The following is a 25,525-nucleotide window of genomic DNA, read 5'->3' as shown; positions in this document are numbered from 1 at the left end:
GCAATGGTGCAATCTTGGCTCACTGCAACCTCTGCCTCCCAGGTTCAAGCGATTCTCCTGACTCAGCCTCCTGAGTAGCTGCGATTACAGGTGCACACCACCATGCCCGGCAGATTTTTGTATTTTTTAGTTGAGATGAGGTTTCACCATGTTGGTCAGGCCAATCTCAAACTCCTGACCTTGTGATCCACCCGCCTCTGCCTCCCAAAGTGCTGGGATTATAGGCGTGAGTCACTGCACCCGGCCTATCTGTCTATTCTTTAATGCCTTTCCAAAAGTTTTATAATTTTATCCATATGGATATTGGTTTTTTGGGTTTTTTTTGTTTTGTTTTGTTTTGTTTTTTTACAGAGTCTTGCTCTGTCGCCCAGGCTGGAGTGCAGTGGTGCATTCTCAGCTCACTGCAACCTCCACCTCCCTGGTTTAAGCAATTCTCCTGACTCAGCCTCCTGAGTAGCTGGGATTACAGGTGCATGCCACCAAGCCCAGCTAATTTTTTGTATTTTTAGTAGAGATGGGGTTTCACCATATAGGTCAGGCTGGTCTTGATCTCCTGACCTTGTGATCCGCCCGCCTCGGTCTTCCAAAGTGCTGGGATTACAGTCGTGAGCCACTGTGCCCGGCCACACATTTTTAAATTATATTTTCTTCTAACAAATTTGCCTTTTCATTAGTAAATGATAACTTGTAATATGCCGCCTCTAAGCTCTTTTTTGCTGAGATATAGAAATAAAATTGATTTTTGGTGTTGATTTTCTATTCAGCTCCCTTGATAGTTTTGATAATTTTAGTGTAGATATTTGGGGCGATTTTTCTCTTTGCAATTAATCATTACATCTACGCATACTATTAGGTTGGTGCAAAAGTAAGTGCGCTGTTTGCCATTACTTTTAATGTACTTAATGTACTTCTAATACATTCTGCTTCTTTAATTTCAATGTTTATAGAGCCCCTTTTCCCCTTCCTTTTTGTCTTGCTGTGTTGCCTGGGACTCTAGTACAACATTGAATAGAAATGGAGATAAAATGCATGATTCATAATTTTTAAGAAAAACCTTATAATATTTTACCATTAGAATGTTTGTTTTAGATTTTTGGTAGATGCCTTTTATCAGTTTAAAAAAAACTCCTCGCTCTTTGTTATGAGTTTTTATGATGAATAGGTGTGGATTTTAAATGCTTTCTGTAAGATGAGCATATGGGTGTTCTGGCTTAATCTCTTAATGTGGTGAATTGTATCAATAGATTGTTTAAAAAGCAGACACGTGGTTTGTTTTCTCACCTTTGCTTTGTTGTATTTCTATTTTGCAACTCTTGCTAAGGTTGTGAGAATTCTTAGTGATTCCTACACAGCCAAGGCAATAGATTAATGTGACTTAACATGAATTTACTTTCCTTTCACATACCACTTAGGAAAGAATTTCTTAGTAAATGTCCTCATCTCTGCAGCTCTCCATCCAGTTTCATAGGTAAGTGATAAGGAGAGAAAGGAAGCAGTGAGGTGAGGGATTGTGGACTCTGTTAATGGCAATGGCATTCTTAGGTTTCCAGTATACCACTGAGTAACCTCACAAGAACTATTTTATTTAAATTAAAATTAAGCTATGTTGGTGGCATTTGCCAGCTGGGAGCCCCTTTTTTTTTTTTTTTTTTAACTGAACGAGATTTTTCTTTTATTTTCAAACAAATATTGCCCTTGAAATATGATGATAAATATATTTTAAATTAGAAAAAAATGCTTTCCTTTTGCTTTATTTAAAGCTAATCTTAGACTTTGCTTCCAGTTATACCCTCCTTTATGAAATAATTAAAAACCTGGATAAAATGCATGGAACAACAGCACTCAAGACATTACACAACAGCAACATGATGACTAAATGCAACATGTGTTCTGGATTGGATCTCGGAACAGAAAAAGGGCATTAGTGGGAAAACTGGCGAAATCCAAAAAAGTCTGGAGTTTAGTTAATAGTAATATAACAATGTTGATTTCTCAGTTTTTACAAATATATCATGATAATATAAGATGTTAACATTAGGGTATACTGGGTGAGGGGTATACAGTTGTATTACAATTGGCAACTTTTCTGTAAATCCAAAAATATTCCAAATAAATCACCTTATTTAAGAAACCATGTGCCAAGAACTCTGGAAGCACAAAAGAGGTTATAATAACTTCTGTTTGTCTTTATTAGCAAAGGCTTCATAGAAGGGATGTCTGGGTGCATAAGAATGTCTAAGAGTGGGTAAAGGCACAATAGCAAGAGATAAAGGGCATTGTTGGGAAAATGGCTCTTGTTCATTGTTGCCAAGTATAGGATACAGGTGTTTAAAGCAAGAGAAGAAGGGTAGCTAAACAGAAATGAGTGTGGGAAGTTATGTTCGTCCTCCCCTAGGGAAGGTCTTGAATGCATTCTGAGAAATTTGGACTTTATTTTGTAGGCAATTAGAAGTTAGAAAGGTAACATTTGAGCTGTGATTTATAAGGATAACTTTATTTTTTTGTTGTTGTTGTTGTTTGTTTGTTTGTTTTTGAGATGGAGTCTCGCTCCGTCACCCAGGCTGGAGTGCAATGGCGCGATCTCGGCTCACTGCAACCTCCACCTCCTGGGTTCAAGCGATTCTCCTGCCTTAGCCTCCCGAGTAGCTGGGATTACAGGCATGCATCACCATGCCTGGCTAATTTTTGTATTTTTAGTTGAGATGGGGTTTCACCATGTTAGCCAGGCTGGTCTTGAACTCCTGACCTCAGGTGATCCATCCACCTCAGCCTCCCAAAGTGCTGGGATTACAAGCATGAGCCACCACACCCACCAAGGATAACTTTAACAAAGGTGGAGGGTGGCTTTATTTTGGAAATCCTTAGTAAAATATTCTGAATTCTGGAAATAAGCCTATGGAGACTTGATCATCAGAAGAGGGGAAAAATAGCTAGACTGAGAAATTTTATATAAATCTCTGGTACAAGTTTAGCATAAACTGTTAAACCAGTGATTAAAGACATATGTTCAAGGATATGTATTATGGCATTCATAGTAACAAAACCTAAAAACCATGTGAATGCTTAGCAGTAACAGAACTGTCGAATGTTGGTAGTGTCTCTGCATTCTAGAATGCTTTTCAGTCATTATAAAATATGAGTTTGATTTATAAAAGTTAACTTGGGGGCTTTAAATGACATATTAAGGGAGAGAAGCAAGATGTGGAAAACTTTATGAAATATGATCCTATTTTTGGAAAAAATAAGTTAGAAAGGTAAAGAAAAATTGTATGTGTTAAAAGCAAGAGAAAATTATACACAAATAAACAACACATTGTTAGCTTTGATTTGGAGGGTGAGAAATGGCAATTGAAAGCTTTAGTAAGTGGCAGGGGAAGAACAAATGAGATTCTTTTTAAAAGAAAGGTTCCTATAGTACCAATAGGAGATACGACATTCAACAAATGTACAATTATACACAGGGATGTATAACTGCATAGAGAAATGCGTGAAAGGATGATCACAAAAATGTTCATATTTTCCCAGGATGGTGAAATTTCAGTGTTTTTCTCCCTGATTTTATGATTTTCTGTATTATTTACATTTTAAACCCAAAAGAACTCTTATTCTTGTATTTATTCAAGAAAATTAAATTTAAAGAAAAATCTCCTTTGACTGTGAAAAAGCCACTAACAAGCTTCCCAGCGATGCTGGTAACCCTCTCATCTCACCAGCACATTCCTTATTGTTTTCATAAACAGAATGTTCTCTGGGCCCTTAGAGGAGCATAGTCACCCAGTGGGTTTTCTAGCCTTACATAGCATTTTTATTCTAGTGTGCTCCATCTCTTTTTTCACCATCTGCCACATTCGCTCTGACATTTCTAGTTCAGATGGTACAGGCCATGCTTTCTCCAAGCTTCTAAAAACCATCCTAGCAGCATGTTTGTGCCACCTCTTAAGGAACTAACTAGAATGTTAAATTCTGCAGCATGGGTGAGTGTACCTCCTTTGGGGTATAGTCCCTTTCCTTTGCTAACATGACCAGCACTTCCACAGCCAGCGTATGTTGTGACTACCCTAAGTTATTGGCTTCGAGGCCAGGAGGGGAGCTGGGAATAGATCCTGAGGGCTAACTATAGGACATGCCATTACAGAACTGAGCTCTCTGATAGCAATGGGGATGTTAAGATCCCTATATAGAGAAGCCAGGCAGGAGGGCTTAACCACCAGTAACAAGTTGGGCACAGTTATTACAATGAGCAGTAAGGTCAGAGTGGCAGCCAGAGGACCATGACCCTCAGAAAATTGCTGAGTTGGTTAGGAGAACACAGAGTTCTTAGGCACAAGATAGAAAAGCAGCCAACAAAAGGATTGCTCAGTCTTTACAATAAAAATAAATCAAAGCTGGATAATGAGAGAGGCTGAGGACAGCTATCCTAATCAAAAGTCATAATCCATTGCCTTTTTCCAGATCTGAGCTGTTCTTAGACCCAGAATTTCTTGCCTGAAGGAGGAGTCAGGTCCCCACAAGGAAAGACCCTGCAACTGTATAAAAAAAGAATCTAAAAAGATAGTGACTCCTTTACTCCTTTCCCAAAGAGACCTATGGAAATTTCCTCAGGTAAGTCTGCACACTGGGGAAAGGGTAATACTCAAATATTTTCAGGTCAGTTGGATGCAGGGTCAATATCCAAGCTGATTTTGAAACCTGGGTATCTGGAGTCCTAGCCTAAGTCTAGCTCATAGTGGGTGCACCATGTCAATGGATTCCCCCATGATTATTTCCCTGGTCACCAAATGTATAATCGACATGAACATACTAGGTAGTTGGCAGAACCTCCACATTGTTTCCTTGACTGTAAGACAAGAGCTATCATAGTGGGAAAAGCCAAAAGAAAACCTCTGAAATTGCCTAACCTCCCAGCCAGATATCAAAATTTAAAAAGAAAAAAAAATTCATCCTTGGGGGGAAATGACAAATATCAGTACCACCCTTAAAGACCTAAAAGACGCAGGGATGGTAGATCCCATCAAATCCACATTTAATTTGCCATCTGGATCCCACAAAAACCAGATGGATCCTGGAAAATGACAGCAAACAATCAAACTCAACCAAGCAGGATTCTCAATTGCAGCCATAGTGCTTGATGTGGCATCTTTGCCGGGGTAGAGTCTTAGGCATATGGTATTCAGCTATTGCGCTGGATATGCCAGTCAGAAAAAGCAGCAGAACAGTTCACATCCACTTGGGACAGACACCAGTGTATATTTACAGTCTTGCCTCAGCTTTAATTAACTTTCTCACTCTCCAGCTGCAAGATGTGTACTTGATATAAGCCCCCAACTACTGTGCTCTGAAATCTGTCCGTGTGTTAGTGCTAATACCACATTTTCCACTGGCTGCTTGCAGCTAATAACTGAGTATGATGGGGATACTAAGGGAGGCTCTTTCTACAAAACTGGAAACTCTTCCGATGAGTTACTTTGGCTATAGGACCTTTTTTTTTTTTTTTTGCGACAGAGTTTCGCTCTTGTCACCCAGGCTGGAGTACAATAGAACGATCCCGGCTCACTACAACGTCCGCCTCGTGGGTTCAAGCAATTCTCCTGCCTCAGCTTCTTGAGTAACTGGGATTACAGGCACGCACCATCATGCCCGGCTAATTTTTGTATTTTTAGTGAAAACGGGGATTCACCATATTGGTCAGGCTGGTCTCGAACTCCTGACTTCAGGTAATCCACCCACATCAGCCTCTCAAAGTGCTGGGATTACAGGCGTGAGCCACTGTGCGTAGCCAGGACTCTTTGTTGGTTTTGCCAAAACTTTCTTAGAACTGCACTATGACCTGAAATGTTCCCTACCCGCTTCCTTCCTTTCCTCTCTCCTCCACAGGGGTTAAGCTTGCATTGCAGTCTCATGGCTCTCCCAGCCTCCTTCAGCCCTCTCCCCATTTCTTGCATCTAAGCATTTTCCCCAACACACCTCTTGCACAGCTAATCCCATCTTGGTGTCTGCTTCTCAGAGGATCATAACTGACACAAGTAGGAAGAGGAAGTCTGATACATGGACAGTCAAGTTGATAGTGCATGGGTGCAAGTAAAAAATGAAGTGGACTGGGCATGGTGGCTCATGCTTGTAATCCCAGCACTTTGGAAAGCCGAGGCGAGGGGATCACTTGAGGTTAGGAGTTCGAGACCAGCCTGGCGAACATGGTGAAATCCCATCTCTACTAAAAATACAAAAAATTAGCTGGGCGTGGTGGCGGGCACCTGTAATGCCAGCTACTTGGGAGGCTGAGGCAGGAGAATTGCTTGAACCCAGGAGGCAGAGGTTGCAGTGAGCTGATACCGCGCCACTGCACTCTAGCATGGGCGACAGAGGGAGACTCCATCTCAAAAAAGAAAAAAATATTTAAGGGGTTCTGCATTATGGACTCACTCGGGTGACCGAAAGAGAGCAGAGAGGGCAATCGTCCCAAATAGGCAGAGCCTCAGTGTTGCATCTCATCATACACCTTGTATGGAAAAGGTGTTTCCAGTGTTAGAATATGCAGGAGTTCATGGATAGTGGCAAGTGACATGACTGGAAAACCCCTCAAGAACCTGGAATAAGAAATATTGACAGATTGGAGATAAAGAGATTGGAGAAAGGGGGATGTGAATGGAACTATGGGAGTAGGCAGAAAGTGTGAAGGTCTTTGTATCACTTATTAATGCCTAACCAGGAGCACCCACAACAGAATAGACATTAAACAACTGCATAAACAAAATGACTCAGCCAGTTGATGTCAGTCAGCCTGTGTCAACAGCCACCCCAATCCTGGCACAAAGGGCACTTGAACAGAATAGCCTGATGGCAGAGATGAAGTGTGCATGGCTCCAGCAGCACGGACTCCTCTCATTAAGGCTGATCTAGCTACTGTTGCTGCCCCATGTCTAACTTGCCAGCAACAGAGACCAAAGTTGAGCCCCAGAATCAGCACCATTCCTCAAAGAGACCAGCTAGTCACTTGGTGGTAAGTTGACTACATCTGTCCTCTTCCACTCTGGGTACGGGTTTGTCTCTCCTGCCCGCAGGGCCTCAGGCAAGCATCACCATACAAGGGCTTGCAGAGAGTTTGACCCACTGATACAAGAGCTCACATAACATCCTATCAGATCACGGGCTGCACTTTACAACAAGGAAATTGCAGAAATGGGTCAATTACCATGGAATCCACTTAGCCTCTCACCTACCACAATACCAACTTGCTGCTAGCCTGATACTGCAATACAAATGGTTCGTTGAAGGATCAATTGAGGTGCTAACTTGGAAGGCAACATCCTCCAGTACATACTTTAAATCAATACTCATATGGTGCTGTGTCCCTACTAGGTAGTATACATGGTTCCAGGAACCAAGTTGGAGTGTTTCCGTTTACCATCACTCCAGGTAACCCACTTGGAGAATTAGTACTTTAAATCTACAAATATGGACTCTGTACTTTTAAAAGTTCTGGCTTCCAGAAAGCATAGGAAGAGTTCCTCTAAACTGAAAGCTGTTGTTCCTGTCCAGTCATTTCAGTTTCCTCATGTTGATCGATGATCAGGAAGGAGAGGAGTTACCAGGGGTTTTCTAGCCATGCAGGAAGGGTATTTGACTCCAGTCATCAGAAGGACATTGAGGACTGCACTTACATACTGAATGTGGCATCCAGCTTAGGCATTCTGTAATATTTCCTCGTCCAAATTTGATGTATACAGACAATTGCAGCAGCCATGGCCCAAGAGGGCCCAGTGACTATGACTCAGATCCTGAGGGCTGAGGCTCTGGGTTGTCTCACCAGGTAAACCACCTAGAGTAGAAGAAGTGCTAGCAAAGGGTGAGAGGGAAACAGAATGGGCAGGGGAGAAGAGGAATGACAAGTATTGGTTATGGCCTCAAGACTAGCTATAACGTGAAGGTTGTAGTTTATTTCACTAACTTTCCTCTTGTATGTTTCCTTTAGGAAGAGAGACCAAGCAGAATCCCAGAAGAGTTGATCTCAAAGCTTATTTTATGAAGAAAATTGACCTGAGTGACACAAAGGGTTGGATTGTAGTAGATGTCATGTTTTGCTGCCTAGATCTCCATCCAGGGATGCACCCTCATTTCCTCAGCTTCTTCATTTCCTCAGCTTCTTCATTTCCTCAGCTTCTTCATTTCCTCAGCTTCTTCATGTCCTCAGCTTCTGGGAGGGTTGGCAGCTGCCATTCTCACCTGAGTCCTTTTCTAAGACTTGCCCTTGCCTGAAGAGAGCTGTGTTGCGCAACTTGATGCCTCCTCCAAGGTACAATCCACACCCAGTGATTAATAAACAGGGGTTACAAAGGCATGCCTGCTTGCCCCAGTTTGGGACAACTTTACCAGGCCAACCCAGCCTCAAGGCTCTCTGCAGGAACAGGTGAGGCCATAGTTGTGACTACATCACAGTTCAATTTCTCCTCTGCCCAAGCCTCCTTCCTTCATTCCTCCACAGATGTTGATCCTGAGACTCCTTTCCAGTAAACTTCCTCCATGCAATCTTCATCTCAGAGTCTCTTTCCTGGGGACACTAACCTGCAACTGATACAAATGCCTGTTCTGTGAGATAAAACACTAACAGTGCAATGCGAGTGGTATAAATATTCTGCTACAGGAATACAAAGTCAAATATCTTTTTTGGCTTAGGTAGTCAGAGAATGGAGATATTCTGAGTTGGACTTCTGAGATAGTGGGATTTGATAGGTGAAGTGGAGATGAGATGGCATAAGACTAACATAGGCAGAATTTTGCTAAATGAATTGGAGATGAAACATCATAAGTGCAGGTGCACAAGTAGAAAAGTAAAATCAGAGCTCAAAGAAAGGGAAGTGATCCAGCTGGGGGGAAACATGGGGCCTATATCGAGATATACCAGGAAATAAAGCCAGGAGAAATGGCAGGGTAGGACCTGATTGTTCAGGGTCTTAAATGCTGGGGTCAAGATTATGACCTTTACTTACAAGTTGGTTGGGCATGATTCTGGGAGTTTTAACAAAAGATGTGGCAAACTGAAAGCTTCCTTTTCATGGAAAGTATGGAGAAGTGGAGGTTCATATGATTAAATCACTGTAATTTCAGTGTGAACTTCCTAACAATTTGAGCTAACCATGAGATAGGACAACTTATCAAGCAATGAGCTCTCCATTATCTAAACAGAAGCTAAATTTCAAGTCCATGTAGAGGAAGTCTTGTGTTGACTAGAATATAAGATGTTTGGAGGGACTTTTCTTCTTTTTTACTGATATTTACTAACTTGGATATTTTGCTAAGTGCTTTACAGGTATTCTTATTTAATCCTCACAAGGCAGTATGGTAGATAATCTATTATATTGAAAATAATGGGCCCAGCACGGTGGCTCACGTCTGTAATCCCAGCACTTTAGGAGGCCGAGGCGGGTGGATCACCTGAGGTCGGGAGTTCAAGACCAGCCTGACCAACATGGTGAAACCCTGTGTTTACTAAAAATACAAAAATAAGCTTGGTGTAGTAACTCACACCTGTAGTCCCAGCTATTTGGGAGGCTAAAGCACGAGAATCACTTGAACCCCGGAGGTGGAAGTTACAGTGAGCCAAAATCACACCATTGGACTCCAGCCTGGGCAATAGAGTATGACTAGGTCAAGAAAGAAAGAAAGAGAGAGAGAAAGAGAGAAAGAGAGAGAGAGAGGGAGAGAGGGAGAAAGGGAGAAGGAGAGAAGGAGAGAGAGAGAAAGAGAGAGAGAGAGGAAGGAAGGAAGGAAGGAAGGAAGGAAAACATGCTGAGTAGACAGTATTAAACTAAAAAAAAAAAAAACAAGAACCTAATGTATTAAAGAAGGAGAAAAGTCCAAAAAGTAGTCAACAAGCAGAGAAAGAAAGAAAATATAAAGGTAAAAATATATATTATCCAAATGAGGCTTCTTTCTTAAGAAGAAAATATTAAGGAAATTCAAAAAATAAGTTAGGAAATAGTGAGTACAATTATGAAGTTAAAAATTCACCAAAAATGTATTGATATGTCCAAGTTCAGCTTGTAGTGAAGACTCTTCTTATGCGGAATTTGAGCAAAGGGCTAACACAACAGAGTTAGGTAATGGGATGAGGGTCAGATCACTCTATTTTTGGAAACTGGTTTCATGACTGCTTCCCCTTACTTAGTCATAGACAGGCTATATAAAAAGCTGTTAGAATGGAAAGAGGGAGAGGATTTGTGATTTTTTTTTTTCAGCAAGTTGTTATGGTTCTGTAATAAACCACCCTCCCAAAGGGATGAAGTTTCGGGGTGTACTCCCTTCACCTCAGCCTAGTAGGGGGACTTCCAGGAGAGAATGAGAGAGTTTAATGTTTCCTCAATTTACAGACGGAAAGACTGGTGCCTGACTTCTACTGATAAAGCTAAACCTGCATGTGGCTGGTCTCTAGTTGGCTAGATAGTAGTTGTTAAAATGGAAAGAAACACTTAATGTTAGATGCCGTCCCATAGGACCACCTAAAGGGATGGAAGGTTCTCAGCAGCAAGAGCCCAGAGGTAGAAATAAGACTCGTAGAGGTGAAGGATGGAGTCACAAGTAAACACCTGGACAAGGAAGCATCTGTCCTGGTCCAGAGGCTTCCCCAATAAAGATATCTCACACAACTCTAAGAAGTTAGAACTTGAGAAAAAGACTAACGAGAAAAAGAGTAAGGTGTGTGTGTGTGTGTGGAAGAGGTGAGGCAGTTGTTTTCCTGTAAATAATGTTAAATTAAACTAAATTTGGTCTGAGGATGCCTCGTAACTTGAGTGTCTACATGACAAACTGCAACCTAACTTAGGAGTATTTTTTTTTTTTTTTGTACTAACGAGGTGAGCCTCAGCCAATCACAGCAGCCAAGCTACAGCCAATCCCATGTGGCCAACTGATCAGCCCTTGCCCAGTAAGACAACTGCTCACCTGTAACTACTCAAGCTGCTTCTGGACCTCATTTCCATTTGCTGTTTGTAAACGCTGCCTGCCCACCTAGCTGAGCAGAACTCTGTGAACTTCTTGCGTTTTTGAGGGTTACTCGATTAGAAAATTGTTCTTTGTTCAATTAAACTTTGCTAAATATAATTCGTTTAAAGATTTTCTTTTAACAACAAAGATGGAACTGACATTCTAATTTCTAAATTGAGGCTATTTGTATTTTTAGCAGGACCCAAGGACTGTCGCTTAAGAGCAGGCTAAAAAGCCTTGAAATTTTCTAACTTGCCATGCAAGAGCAGTGATAGATAACCCCACTACGCAAAATGTCATGGGGCTAAGGGAGACAAAAATACAGCTGTGTTTCAATTGCGTCTCTGAATGATACAATTATAGCACTTACACAATAACCACTTGAGAAAAAAGAACAGCCTTACACCAAAAATAGAATGAGAAGTACAAGCACAATGAAGTAACAGGTCACTTTACACAAAAAGTAAAGTGAGGCTCAAAGGGGACGAGCAAATTGCCCAAGGCTGCGCTGGTGGTAAGTAGCAGATCTGGGGCTCGAGTCTAGATCCTGAGCTTTTAATACCTATGCGACACTTCCTCTGTTCCTTCCCTTCTGAGAATGCGATTATGTTCATTGGGGTGTATTCCCTACTGTGGTTTACAGGGGAGGGTTCACATTTTCATGTTCTGAAAGATTATTTTGAATTTAAAAAGCTGGCAAGATGTCTCTGAACAATGGAACATAGCCCAAGGCTGCAATTTTGTTATACACATTACGGTGTTCTAAGGCCACTGGTGGCCTGTTCTTTGAGATGAAAACAATACATCAGTAGGAGCTAAGTGAAAGAGAGTAAGCTGGTCTCCAGGTACCCAGATAGTGCGTGAAGTCAACAGAAGGAAAACTTGCTGTGGTCTATTAATAATTCAAAAGCCCTTTATCCTCAATCCTCTTCCACTCTCTAATTCTTTCTTCCTAGTTTATCTTACTTCCTCTTTCCAAATAGCCTGGGCTGGCAGGCTACATTTAGGTAATCACTGCACAATACAGTTACTGACTCTGTTTACAAGATTCTTGCTGGTATTTTATTTTCACCCTTTATGGTGTTTGGTTTTTAAAAGCAAATGAATAGGGAGTCATGATTTTTTGGCTGCCTTTGTCTTTGGCATATGACATTTATGCCTTTAAAACCTGTTGTTGTTGTTCCAGGGCATTTCACTGATGAAATTGATCAAAATGAACCTACAAATCAGCCACTAAGAGACTACATGAATAAAAACTGTTATTAGGAAAATGATCATGGAAAAAATATTATAACAAAGAACAGGTTTAAGAAAAAGCCAGAGTGTTAGCCTTTTTTTTTTTTTTTTTTTTTTTAGAAGGGTTTATGTTCTCAACACCAGCAATAATTTGTCAAAGTCTGTTGCTCTGAGTGAAATTAGATTTCCTTTTTAGCTTCAGTAATAAGCCATTCCTGGAAAAGTGGAGCTCAGAAACATTTGCTACAAAAATTTATTTTTACTCACAGAAAGAATAATTTGCAGTGTTATTTCTAGTGAAGGGATGGGAACCAGGATTCAGATATTCATCTGTCTACAATACTGAGGTCCTCCTACCTCCCCTGCCCTACAAAGGGACCCTCGCAGTATACAAAAGTATTAAATATTTTTAGTGTGATATTCTGTGGTTAAAATATAGTCACATTCTTGTTTCTTTCTTCAAGCATAAGTATCAGTCAGATTTCAGAGTATAAGTTGAAGCAACAAATAGTAAGAAAACCCATGCATGAAGATATTTTCTCACTCGTTTTTTTACTATTTTATTTTTGGCTACTTCTTTTATTTGCATTATATTTAGTGTCACTAAGCTGCTATACACGTACTCATTTGAAGAGATGTGCTAAAGCTTTTGGTGTGTTTTGCTATTGATTATCCGATCTAAGAGTTTGAGTTACTCTATGACCAAGATGGCGGTCTGCAGTGAGTCCACCTGCCCGCTAACCTCTGCAACAGCCAGCTGAGGATACTTGCACTGGGCTGAGGCTAAGGCCATGATTAGATCTGCTAGGGGGTGAGGACCATGAAACTGGACCTCCAATCCTGAACTTCTCTTCCAAGCTACATTCCAAAACCAACTGTTGCCTCCAACTCCCTTTGACTAAATCTGACCTCCCTTCAAACTGGCTCTCTTTCTACTTCCCAGATTTTATAGAGGCAGTGCCGTGCAGTGCACAGAGTTGAAATGAGGCTCAAGTGGGTTTGAATCCAAGCTCTACACTTACTGTTTGATCTTGGGCCAATGATTTATTCTTCCTGAGGCTCAGTGTCCTCCTTTGTAAAATGTCAGTAAAGATTCCTAGCATGTAGGATTTTGTGCATTTAAAGAGATAACATTTCTAAGTGACTAGCTGAGTGCCTGGCACAAACACAGGCACTAGGTAAGCAGAGGTTTCCTCCCTTTCCCCTCACTGTCAATGGTACTGCCAGTGTGTACAGTAGCCAAGTTGGACATGTTGATACCAATTTTTCTCTTCTCCCCCTTTCCCTTAATTGAAGCCAATCATCAAGTTGTAGAATATTAGAACTAACAAGAACCTTAGAGATCCTGACCATATGGTTCACCAGTAAAATACAGAGAAAGACATTTCTGATCAATGCAGCAATCTTGACCCCTATGTCGATTAAATAACAACCATTATTTTATGACAGAATTTGTTGCTCGACATTTGACAATCATATTGAACAAAAGAAGATCAATCAACTATAATCAGTTCAGGGATCATGTACAAACACAGCTTCAGGCTCACAAGTCAAGATCTATTTTCCAAACTGTTGTCCTATGGTTATTTATGACTACGAACTTTTTTGGGGGGTAGAAAAAGTGTCCCTGGTACATTCCTTTGCCCTATGTCTCTTCTTTCTTTGTCATTTACTAACATGAGGAGAGGGATCTGTCCAAAGATAATTGAAGGAGAAAGCGATCATAGAACCAAAACAAAGGGGAAAAATAAGATAATTCCAAAGGAAACAATATCAATGTTTTAAAGCCTAAAAACTGACTACTTAATAAATTACCTTACATGTACCCTGGAACTATTCGCTCCATGCATTGCATGAGCTCATTTGTGTTCTTCTAGATAGTTTATCCTGAGGGAGTCTACTAAGCAAAATAAGAATTAGATAATAGTTTTTTATCCCACAACTCTTCTTCCTTTCATAGTCCATGCTAAATAATCATACATGATCCAAACTTCCTCTTTAACCCTACACCCTCTTCTTCCTCCTATGTTCCATGTACAAGGGGAAAATAAATTATCCATAGTTAACTTTTTTTTATGTGAAGGCAGGAAGATATGAATCATACATCAAGTTAGAATATAAATAATTATGTTTATAAAAGATTTAATTTCTTGAATCTTCATAGTCACTGGATATGCATATCATCCAACGTTCTCCCAATAATAAAACCAGAGCCAGGAAAGAAAAAAAGACCCTGTCTTTAGTGATAGCCCATTATGCTAAAGTCTACTTATTTGTCAGGGCAACTTGGAAAGTTCTCAAAGACCTGGCCTTCAAAGTTTACCATTTTGCCCACCAGCTCAGTGCACTGACTTAACACGACATGTGGCAAACAAGTGAGGAGAGTGGCCCACCACAGTCTAGGATTCTATTGGGTTACCTCTGAAACGCGAAGACATGCTGCTCACAGAAGAGAACAATGGGTACAAGGACTGCAAGACTGCAAAGCTTCATCCCAACAGCAATTTTCTGTACAACAAATTTCTCTGAAGAGAAAGACCCAGATCATTGATTGCATAACAGCCTTCTTTACACACTGGTTAAAATATAATGGCATGTTCCCTCTTGTTCCTGTGGGTCAATCAACTTAGCTTCCATTTCCACTCCCAAAAAGAGAAATACTTTTGGCTTAGTTAGACTGTTGTTTGATAATTAAACACTCCAAAAGAGTATGATGAGAGTTGCTCTTAATTTAGACTATCTAGAATATGTGTAACTCCTTGGGGAAGATAGGGCCAAGAATAGAAGGATAGTAAGACTGTAGGATCTTGTCTGGTTTGTTGCAGAATAGCTATAGAATATTGACTAATGGATATGTAGCCCATGTTGAGGGAGGTCTACTGTGAAGTAGTATAAATGTCTTCCCTTGCCTCTGACTTTTTCAACATTTTAAATTTATGAAGACATAAAAAGTGAGTTCCTCAAATGTGGCTAATCCAATGCAATGTTGAAGTGCAGTTTGTAAGGATGATTACAGGATCTCTGTTCAAAAAGATGTTTCCTTGATCATATGGAATGATGGGCCCACCCCCAATAAGAATACTATTTCATGAAAGCTGGTTCAAGCAATATAAGACATCAGGTCACTTTGAATCTCATTTATGTAAAGGTCACTATAATAGCCATCAACTAAATCCAGGCCCATCCCCTATAATCTTGAAAGTAGCATTGAAAAACATTTTGTCTAGTATGAGGCCATATCCTACCCTCTGTAAGTGAGTGGAGCCCTCTTTCTCTACATTCCCATTGGTTAATGCATTTGAATGTTCTTGAAGTCAGGATTGGCAAATTTGCAAAATAAATCAGCCTGCCCACAATTAACTTCTAAAAAGAAAATTTTTTTTTTTTTTTTTTTTTTTTTTTTTTTTGAGACAGAGTCTCACTCTGTAGCCCAAGCTGGAGTGCAGAGGTGCGATCTTGGCTCACTGCAGTCTTCATCTCTGGGACTCAAGCAATTCTCCTGCCTCAGCCTCCCAAGTAGCTGAGACTAGAGGCGTGCCCCACCACACCCGGTTAATTTTTTTCGTATTTTTAGTAGAGACAGGGTTACACCATGTTGCCCTGGATGGTCTCAAACTCCTGAGCTCAGGAGATCCACCTGCCTCTGCCTTCCAAAGTGCTGGGATTACAGGTGTGAGCCACCGCGCCCGGCCAGAAGAAAATGATTGAGATTTCAAATTTTCCTTTTGAGATTCAAAGCTATTGAATGATATTTAATGAATTCAGGTGACCTCCACTGTAACCACTTTTTGTATAAGAAGGAAGAAATAAGAAAATACATGTGTGTCCGCTTATTTGTGGAGAAAGAGACACAGGAAAGATAGACTAGAAATCAATGAGATTGGTTATCCAAAGGGGGTGAGTGGAAACAGAGTGGAAAATACAGGGTAGAAGAGACGGGGAGGGCTGCTTCTTTGGGTGAAGCTTTTTGAATAGTTCTGAACTTTAGAACTACTCTGAATTTTAGAACCATGCTGTTTTCACATATGTACTTAAAACAAGCAAACAAATTTTTAAAAGGAATACAAACAAAAACAAATGAACCTGTATTTCAAATGAATAACATAATCACACCGAAGGAGAGAGAGAAAAACCCAAGTAACTTTTACCTTATCTTTTTAACATAAAAGGTAACTTTACACAGTCAAAATAGTTAAAATATGCTAGTAAATTCTATCAATTTTTGTGCTAATTATTTTGTACCTGTGTTTCTTCTTTATTTTATCCTGTTTCCTCTCTGGGGAAACAGAAACACAGGATACAAAAGAAATGGACTGCACAAAAAATAATACATTTTAAATTACATTTCTTATTGCTAAAGCAATCTCTTAAAAGTTCCTATAGCAAAAGTCTACAGGTGATAAAATCTTTTACGCTCTGTATCTTTAACCATAGCTTTCTTTTGCCCTCACCTTTAAGTACTAGTTTAGCTGAATGTAATATTCAAGTGTGACGGATATGCCATTGCTGTTTGGCGTTTCCTGTTGCATGGTAGGAATCTACTGCCCAGGTAGGTAATTGTTGCTCCCTTGCAGTTTAGCTGTCCTTTCTCCTTGGTGACTTTTAAGGGATTATCTTTATTCTTGATGCTTCTCAGATCCATTACTCTGGTCTAGATATGGATTTATTTTTTATTATCTTGCTCAGTATACAGAATGTACTTTTGATCTGAGGATTCAGACATTTCTTCAGTCTTGGAAAATCATTTTATTATTTCTTCAGCTATTGTATCTCTGCTAGTGCCCTGTAGGGGCTCCTGTTGGAGCTTCTTGGTCTATCTTTCATGTCTTGTAACTGTCCTTTCATGTTTTAGAAACTCATCATCTTTGTCTCTGTATGCTGTATTCTGGGTGAGTTTCTCAGCACTATCTTCAAATCCACTAATTCATTCTTTGAGTCTAATTCAGACTACATAGTCAATTGAGGTGTTTTAAATAATTATCTCGATGACTGTATAAATCATTTACAGTTGGTTCTTTTGCATGTTTACCGATTTTGTTTTTATACCAGTATTTTAAAATATCATTTAAGATTTTTTTCAATTTTTTAGTGCATATGATTCATTTAGATCTCTCATTGAGAATCCTCAGAATACTTATTTTAAAGTCAGTGTTGCACTACTTTACGAGGTTAATTATTTTTGGGTAAATTTATGTTCTGAGTATTGATTTTGTTAGCTGCCTTTATTGGTATTTGAATTCTTCTGTGATTTGGAACTCTGCAGGCTCATTTTGAGTAGCAAGTCTTCCTTCGAGTAGGAAGTCTTTCATTTCCTTCTTGCTTCCTCTATGCTTACTTCTCTCTGCTTGGCACATGCCTCCAAGAAGACCCTGTGCTTCCAGTCCAGAGCCCTGTCTTATATAGTTTTTGGAGCAGATTTCAAAGATTCAGTCACCAAACAGCAATGACTTGACTTAATTACTGGCTTGGTTACTCCTGGTGTAGTTACCTCTCTGTCTCATACTTACTAGCAGCTACTTATAAACCAGTCCTAGGGAAAAGTGAGCAGCATTTTTCTCCTTTGTATTAAGGTACATGCATTGAAATGCACAGATCATAAGCATACATTTAGATTTTTATATATATAGAGTGAAGTGTTTGTTCAGCTCATTTGCCTGGTTAATTTGATAGTTCGTCTTATTACGGATTTGTAGGAGTTATTCACATTTTCTAGACATCAGTTCTTTGTCAGATATCTGTATTGTAAATATATCTTCCTTTGAGAAGTGCCTATCAAAGTCTTTTGACCATTTTGGAAAATTTAGTTTTTTGTCATTTTACTATTAACTTGTGAGTTATTTATATATTCAGGATGCAATTCCTCTGTCAGACATATACATTGTCAATATTTTCTGACACTTTGTGGCTCTCCCATTTTTTATTGATGTCTTTTGCAGAGCAGAAGTTTTTAATTTTGCTGAGTTCAATTTATCAATTTTTCTTTAACGGTTAGTGCTTTCTTGGTCTTGTCTAAGGAGCTTTGTCTAACTCAATATCATGCAAATATTCTTCTTGAAGCTTTATAGTTTTGACTTTTACTTTTAGGTTTATGATCCATCTCAAATTAATTTTTGTGTATATTATGAGGGAGGGATTAAGGTTCTTTAATTTTCCGTATAGATATTCAATTGTTTTGGCATCGTTTCCTGAAAACAGCTTTCTTTCTCCCATGGGATTGCTTTGCCATCTTTGGGAAAAAATCCGTTGGCTCTGTACATGTGAGTCTACATCTATAAGTTTGCAGTGATTTTTTCCTCACAACAATAACAACTAGAGTGCTTTTGTTTTATTTCTTATGTCTTTTTTCTCCTTATGCTCCAATTTGGATATTTTCTATTGATCTGGCTTCAAGTTCACTTATTCTTTTACCAGCAGTTCCAGTTTGCTGATAAGTCCATTGAAAGAAATCTTTATTTCTGATATATTTTTCATTTCTGATACTTCTATTTGAATTTTATTATTTTAGAGTTTACTTTTCACTGCTGCATTTCCCATTTGTTCACACATGTATGAACAAAGATTGTCTTTGAGCAATCTCTGCATCTGGTTCTTTTGACCACTTTCTCTTTTGAAGATGGGTCACTTTTTATGCTTTTTCATATACTTGTAATTTTTTTATTGAATCACAGATGTTATGTAAAGAAGGATGGTATGGACTAAAGTAATTAGCAGATAAGCCCAGAATAGGTCATATATCTTCTTCTCTCATGCCACCAGTGTGAAGGACTGGAGCCAATCTAGGCTGCAGTTGAGCTGGGTCTAGGCTTTGCTGTTATTTTCATTAAATTTTATTTGTTATATTATTATAGCAAGATCATATTATTTCCTCTAGTCGGGATTGAGATCTGAGTGCCTGGAGGGTTTGTCTTAGTTCTCCTGCCCTGCCTGCACCCATCGCCAGGCCCAGCGCTCCTGCGCCATAGGAGGCATCTCAGCTCTCCTGCTCTCGTCTTCCCCACCAGTAACCACAGGCAGCTGCTGCCTCCTATGCAGCATAAGGCTGGGTTCATTGTGGGTTTTCTCTCTGTTTTCCTGCCCTAACCTCAAACGTCAGCAGGCTCTGAGCTTCAAAGAGGTCATCTTTCTCTGATCTCTTGGCTCTTCCCCAGTACAGATGACCACTGTCTTGTTCTCAGTCTGGGGCTCAGAGTGCTTTGGGATTTGCGATGGTTAATTGTATGTATGAATTTGACTGGGCCATGGGGTGCCCAGATATTCGTTAAGCATTATTTCTGAATGTGTCTGTGAGAGTATTTCTAGATGATATTAGCATTTGAATCAGTTGATAATAAAACAGGCACAAAGAAGGTAGACTTCATCTAATCCATTGAAAGCCTGAATAGGAAAACGGGCTGAGTAAGAAAGATTTCTTCTCTCCGTCTGGCTGACTTTGAGCTGGGATATCATTCTTACGCCTTCAGACTTATACTCAAACTGAAACTTAGACCATCTGCTTTTCCGGGTCTCCAACTTGTCGCCTGCTGTTTCTGGGCATTCTCAGCTTCATAACCATGTGAGCCAACTTCTTATAATGAATCTCTTTATGTACGTGTATACACACACACACACACACATGTTTATACATACATATATCTCCTATTGGTTCTCTTTCTCTGGATAACCTAGACTAATACAGAGTTGCTTCCAATGTCCCTGCTCTGCTGTCAGACTTTGGCAGACCAGCATGTCTGTGCCTCAGACAGGGCGTTTTCTGCTCTCCTGTCCCTCCCTCAATTTTGGTTCATTAGTTTCCTTTGCAGCATCAGCTCTCTGATGAGCTGCAAAAATTATGATTTTGGAGGTTGTCCAGCTTATTCTTACTAAGGTAGGAACATTTGTCTGCAACTTTCTGTATCCTAAATGGAAGCAAAAGTCTGGCACAACTTTTATTGCTTTTTTTTTTTTTTTTTTTGAGACGGAGTTTCGCTCTTGTTGCCCAGGCTGGAGTATAATGGCACAATCTCAGCTCACTGTGACCTCTGCCTCCAGGGTTCAAGTGATTCTCCTGCCTCAGCCTCCTGAATAGTTGGGATTACAAGCATGTGCCACCACGCCTGGCTAATTTTCTATTTTTAGTAGAGATGGGATTTCTCCATGTTGGTCAGGCTGGTCTCGAACTCCCGACCTCAGGTGATCTGCCCACCTCAGCCTCCCAAAGTGCTGGGATTACAGGCGTGAGCCACTGCGCCCAGCCTATTGCTCTTTTTATTCCAGAAGCTGGGAAGAATGTACCTGGTCCCTGGCTCTGAGCAGTCAGCTTGCCTGTAGCACCCTAGTGTGTCTCCATGACGTACAGTGGCCACCACTGCCTGTCTCATGCCATCAACACCTGCCACCACTCTGCATTTACTTTCCATTTCTTACATCTGAGATTGTCTCTCATTTGCTCTCTTTGGGGTTTTGTCCTTTTATATCTTTTCCTCCAATTTTGTGTGATTGGGGAGAGGAGGGGAACGTCTCATTAAACCTCAAATCTCTTTGAGTCGTCTTGACTTGGAAATCACCCTCCCTGCATTTGTCTATGGATCTCTTCATTAGAGTAAATAGGATAGTTCTTTTCTTCTGTATTTTTATTTGTATTCCTGTAGTTTGTTTTTCTCTGTGTCCATCTTCAATTGCTTTTACTTTCTGGTGCTTTACCTTATATTTCTCTCTCTTTTCCTAGTTTATTTCTACCTTCACATTTTTATATTAATCTTAATATAAAATAATATTAAATCTTAATATTTAACACATTAAAGTAATCTTTTATATTAAGATATAAAATAAATTTGTTCAATTATACTTTGGAGGAAATGAAATCATTTTGGTGGCGAGTGGAAGAGGTGGGGCTAGCATTTGAGCTCCTTCTCCAAAATGTCCCTCCAGAGAACGAGACAAAGACATGGCATTGGTGTAAATCTGACAAGATTTCCAATCCACTTCCCAAGTCATTCACTGTCTAAGTAACCTTAATTACTCGCCTTCATTTTAGGTCTGAGTTTTGCTCTCTCCTTGCTTTTGCTATCCTCTATCTGTCTCTCCTCTCTCTTGCTCTGCTCATTCTAGTGATTGTTTCTTGGCTCCAAGCCTCACCTCTGGTGCTTCACTTTCCAAAGAGAAAGACTAGACGTGATACATAAGACAAGAATATGTACAAGGAAAAATAATTTGAACCCTTCCACTAAAAGTCAAACTCTCAAATAACTTTTTACTCCACTCTATGCTTTTTATGACTTATACTAAAATAAAATGATCCACAGAAGTTAAAAATAGTAGATATGTAGAAGAAGATATCAATGAAACAGAAACAAATGCTGGGGTCAAGAAATAAAAAGAAACGAGCTATCAAGCCAGGGAAAGACCTGGAGGAAACTTAAGTGCACATTGCTAAGTGAAAGAAGCCCATCTGAAAAGGCTACATATAGTATGATTTTAATTATATGACATTCTTAAAAAGGGATTCAGGTGGGAGGGAGGGAGGACTCAGTAGGTGGACCACACAGGATGTTTAAAGCAGTGAAACTACACTGTATGACATAGTAATGATGAACACATGTCATTCTACATTTGTTGAAACCCAAAGAATGTGCAACGCAAAGAGTGAATCCTGGGCAGGCATAGTAGTGTGTGCCTGTAGTCCCAGATACTTGGGAGACTGAGATGGGAGGATCTCTGGAGAATTGGCGGCCAGCCTGGGCAACATAGTGAGACCCCATCTCAAAAAGAAACCAAAAAAACAGTGAATCCTAGTCAAACTATGGACTTTGGTTAATCATAATGTATCAATATTGGTTTAGCAAGTATTATAAATGTATCACACTAATACAAGATGTGAATAATAGGAGAAACCGTATGTGTGTTGGGGGTGGGTGAGTGTAGGGGAGCGAGGGGACATATGGGAATTCTATCTTCCAATCAATTTTTCTGTAAATCTAAAGCTGCTGTACAAAAAAATAGTCTATCAATGAAACAACACAAACAAAAACATGGCACTGTTAAAATCAGACAAAGCAAAATTAAGCTATGCAATGCAAAAAGTGTGACAAAGATCAATTGGAATTGACAACAGATATAATTAATACATAACAGTCATTAAACTTTATGAGTTGAAAAATACCTCAGCACCATAAGACAGAGTGAAAAAAAAAGAAAAAACCAAATACCATTATCATATAAAGCAACACATGTTAGAAATATCAAGGAGAAATAAATAAAAACATAGGAGAAGACTGTAGCACTCTCCCATTTGTTTAGGACAGCTTAGACAGACAAAATGAGAAAATGGGAATATATAGCCCATGTCTCAATGGGAAATAGATGCCTCTTTCTGCATAAACATTTGACCTGCACTTATCTTCCTTACTCTGTTCCTCTAAGAACTTGATAAAGGTAAAATGTCAACCACGTCTCTAGGCAACATTACTTTTAGTAGAATAACTCCTATTGGATAAATTGCATCTGGACTCAGGATAACCATAAATGATTGGGACAATTATTTGGGACATCATATCTGATTGGGACATCAGAGCTTTTGGTTCCCCTGAACGTGGTGATTCCTGTAACTCCATGTGCCTCCATAGGGAGCCTGAAAGTTGTATCTACGAAGTTATTACAAGATATTGGCCACCGTGGTACATGGAGCTGCTAGGCCAGGGTGATTCTTACACCGGCCTGATGTGGATCTTGTTGCTTCACACCTGAAACATCATTTGAGGAAGACTGGGAAGCAGTGTGGCTACTGCATGGCTGCTCCAAGAACTACCCCCCCGGGAGAGGAGCTCCCAACAGAACCTTGCTATCAAGCTTTGATTTCTACCTTACATACCTCTGAATAAACTGTTGCCAAATGAGGCTGTTGGAAGTCTAGTGAGTTTGAATGCCAGGTTGAACCTAAGAAGATTCCCTGGTGAGCATTGCAACGTGGCATACTCAATTTCATTAATTTGTGGGGAGTTTAATAAAAGTATTGTTTATATTGATGTGGGAAGGGTATAGGGAAATTACAAGGTATAGTGCAATGTCCCAAGAATAGTAACATGGGGCACTGAAAAGATAGGGAAAGGAAAAGAATGAGTGACCAGAACCTGGTGACCGACAGAGCCACAGGGCAGGGCTGCCTGGCTGGAGCTGTGACTTACCATCGAAGGACTCAGGCAGTTCTTTTTTTTCTTTAGACAGGGTCTTGCTCCATCATCTAGGCTGCCATGCAGTGGTGTGATCATGACTCACAGCACCCTCAGCACACACCACCATACCTGGCTAATTTTTGTATTTCTATAGACAGGTTCTTACCAGGTTGCCCAGTCTGATCTCAAAGTCCTGGCAATCTTCCTGCCGTGGCCTCCCAAAGTGCTGGGACTATAGGCATGAGCCACCGCACCCAGTCCTCAGGCAGTTTCTATTAATTCTGCAGGAAGAGAGCTGGGAGAATAAAAATCCTCACCTCATTTTCTTCCCTTCCTTTATTCTCTTGCTTGAGCTTCCCATGGATGAACTCAAAGAATTCAGAAATTGAATGATATAAATAACAAAGTTAAATTAATAGACATGTATTGAACTTAGTTTTTAGAGTATGTATAATTTTTCCAATTTTCTGTGAAATTATTGCAAAATTTGATCACAAACTATAAGGCTACAATTTAAAAATACAATAAATTCCTAACTGTAAAAATTTTCTAGGTTAAATTCTTTGATCACAAAGCAGGCAAGAAATGATTGGTGGAACAAACTAAAATACTAGCTTCATGAATGAAAAGACATAGATGGATATGAGAGTAATGAAGAAGGAGTTAGCAGTGATGGGACTTTGTGATTGACTGGATATAGGCAATGAGGAATATAGTGAAGGAAAGATGATTTCCTGATTTCTGGCATGAGCAGCTGAGTAGATGGTTATGCTATAAACTAAGAAAGGAGAGAAGGATAGGAAGAGATGGGCCAGGAAGAATATGGAGTTTGAGATGAGAAGAGAAAAGGGAAACTCTGAGGAGCACAGAAAGTTAAGCCACAAGTGAAGAAAGATGAGCTTTCAAGGAAGACCGAGGGATGACAAGTGGTGTAGGAGAGAATCCAGGTACTCTGTTTTGCTGAACTGAGAAAGACGGACATACAGATGCATATAAAGGCATATGGAGGCAGATACATTTATAGTTGAGAAAGTCGTGACATTGAGTAAGTTAGTGCTGATAACTTCTAGTTCTTAGTTAAGGAAGAGATGAGGTTATCTATACGGAGTAAGGAGGAATGCGGTGGTGCCGTTGCTACTACAGGGTAATACATCATCACTACTACTACTATTAATTATGGTGTAATACCTAAAACATAGTGGCTTGAAATAACAATAATTATCTTTTATCTCTCACAGTTTCTCTGGGTCAGAAATTTGAGGATAAGGTGGTGAATGATTCTGGCTCAAGGTCTCCCATGTGGTTGTGATCAGTGGCTGCAGCCAGAACCGCAGAGGGCTTAGAGAACCTAGGGATTGGTCAGACGTCGCTTTTGTTTTATCTGGCTTTGAGACTTCTCCATGTGAGCTAATTTAGGCTTCCTCATAGCATGGTAACCTCAGGGTATGTGAACCGTTTAGGGGTTGATGCTTCCAAGAACAAGTATTCTAGCAAGCAAGGTTCATCTTTTATGCTCTAGGCATGGAAATTACATAGCGTCACTTTCCCTAAAATGAGAAAGGATATAACACATTTGGACACTACGAACCAGCATCACCTAACTGACATTAATAGACCATCCCATCCAGCAAAGGCAGAATACATACTTTTTCAAGTGTAGATGGAACATTCACCAAGGCAGATCATATTCTGGGCCATATACAAAAACACTGAGAAATTTAAAAGGATTAAAATTACAGAAAGCATGCTCTCTGACTGCAGTGGAATTAAGCTAGAAATAGAAAACAAAAAATTATATAGGAAATCCTCAAATATTTGGAAATTTTTATTTTTTATTTTTTAAAATTGTATTTTTTAATCGATGAAAACGAATTGTATATATTTGTGGAGTACATAGTGTTGTTTCAATACATATAATGTATAATGATCAGGTCGTGGTAATTAGCATATCAGTCATCCCAGACATTTATCATTTTTTGTGTAGGGAATCTTCAATATTATCTTCTAGCTATTTGAAACTACATAATATATTATGGTTAATTACAGTTTTTCTATAGAGGTATAGAAATTAGATAACATACTCTTTTAAAGTCCATGAGACACAAAGAAAAATAATTAGAAAAATTAGAACATACTTTGAACTGATTGAAAGTTAAAACACAACA

The 25,525-nt window shown here is 39.6% G+C and overlaps 1 protein-coding gene across 2 annotated transcripts in view; it reads right to left on the bottom strand.

The window, feature by feature from the left end:
- Positions 1-14,773, bottom strand: part of CPB2 (carboxypeptidase B2 (plasma)) — a 50,752-nt gene extending 35,979 nt beyond the window's left edge. For both annotated transcript variants that reach the window (XM_011974587.1, XM_011974588.1), the window contains exon 1: positions 14,633-14,773. In XM_011974587.1, the coding sequence (XP_011829977.1) occupies positions 14,633-14,706 (74 nt within the window). In that variant the 5' untranslated portion in view covers positions 14,707-14,773. The remainder of the gene's footprint in view (positions 1-14,632) is intronic.
- Positions 14,774-25,525: the final 10,752 nt, after the last annotated feature.

This window comes from Mandrillus leucophaeus, unplaced genomic scaffold (genome assembly GCF_000951045.1).
Source record: "Mandrillus leucophaeus isolate KB7577 unplaced genomic scaffold, Mleu.le_1.0 Scaffold147, whole genome shotgun sequence".
Lineage (NCBI taxonomy): Eukaryota > Metazoa > Chordata > Mammalia > Primates > Cercopithecidae > Mandrillus > Mandrillus leucophaeus.
The sequence above is the reverse complement of the archived record's forward strand: the minus strand, read 5'-3'. Positions and strand labels throughout refer to the sequence as shown.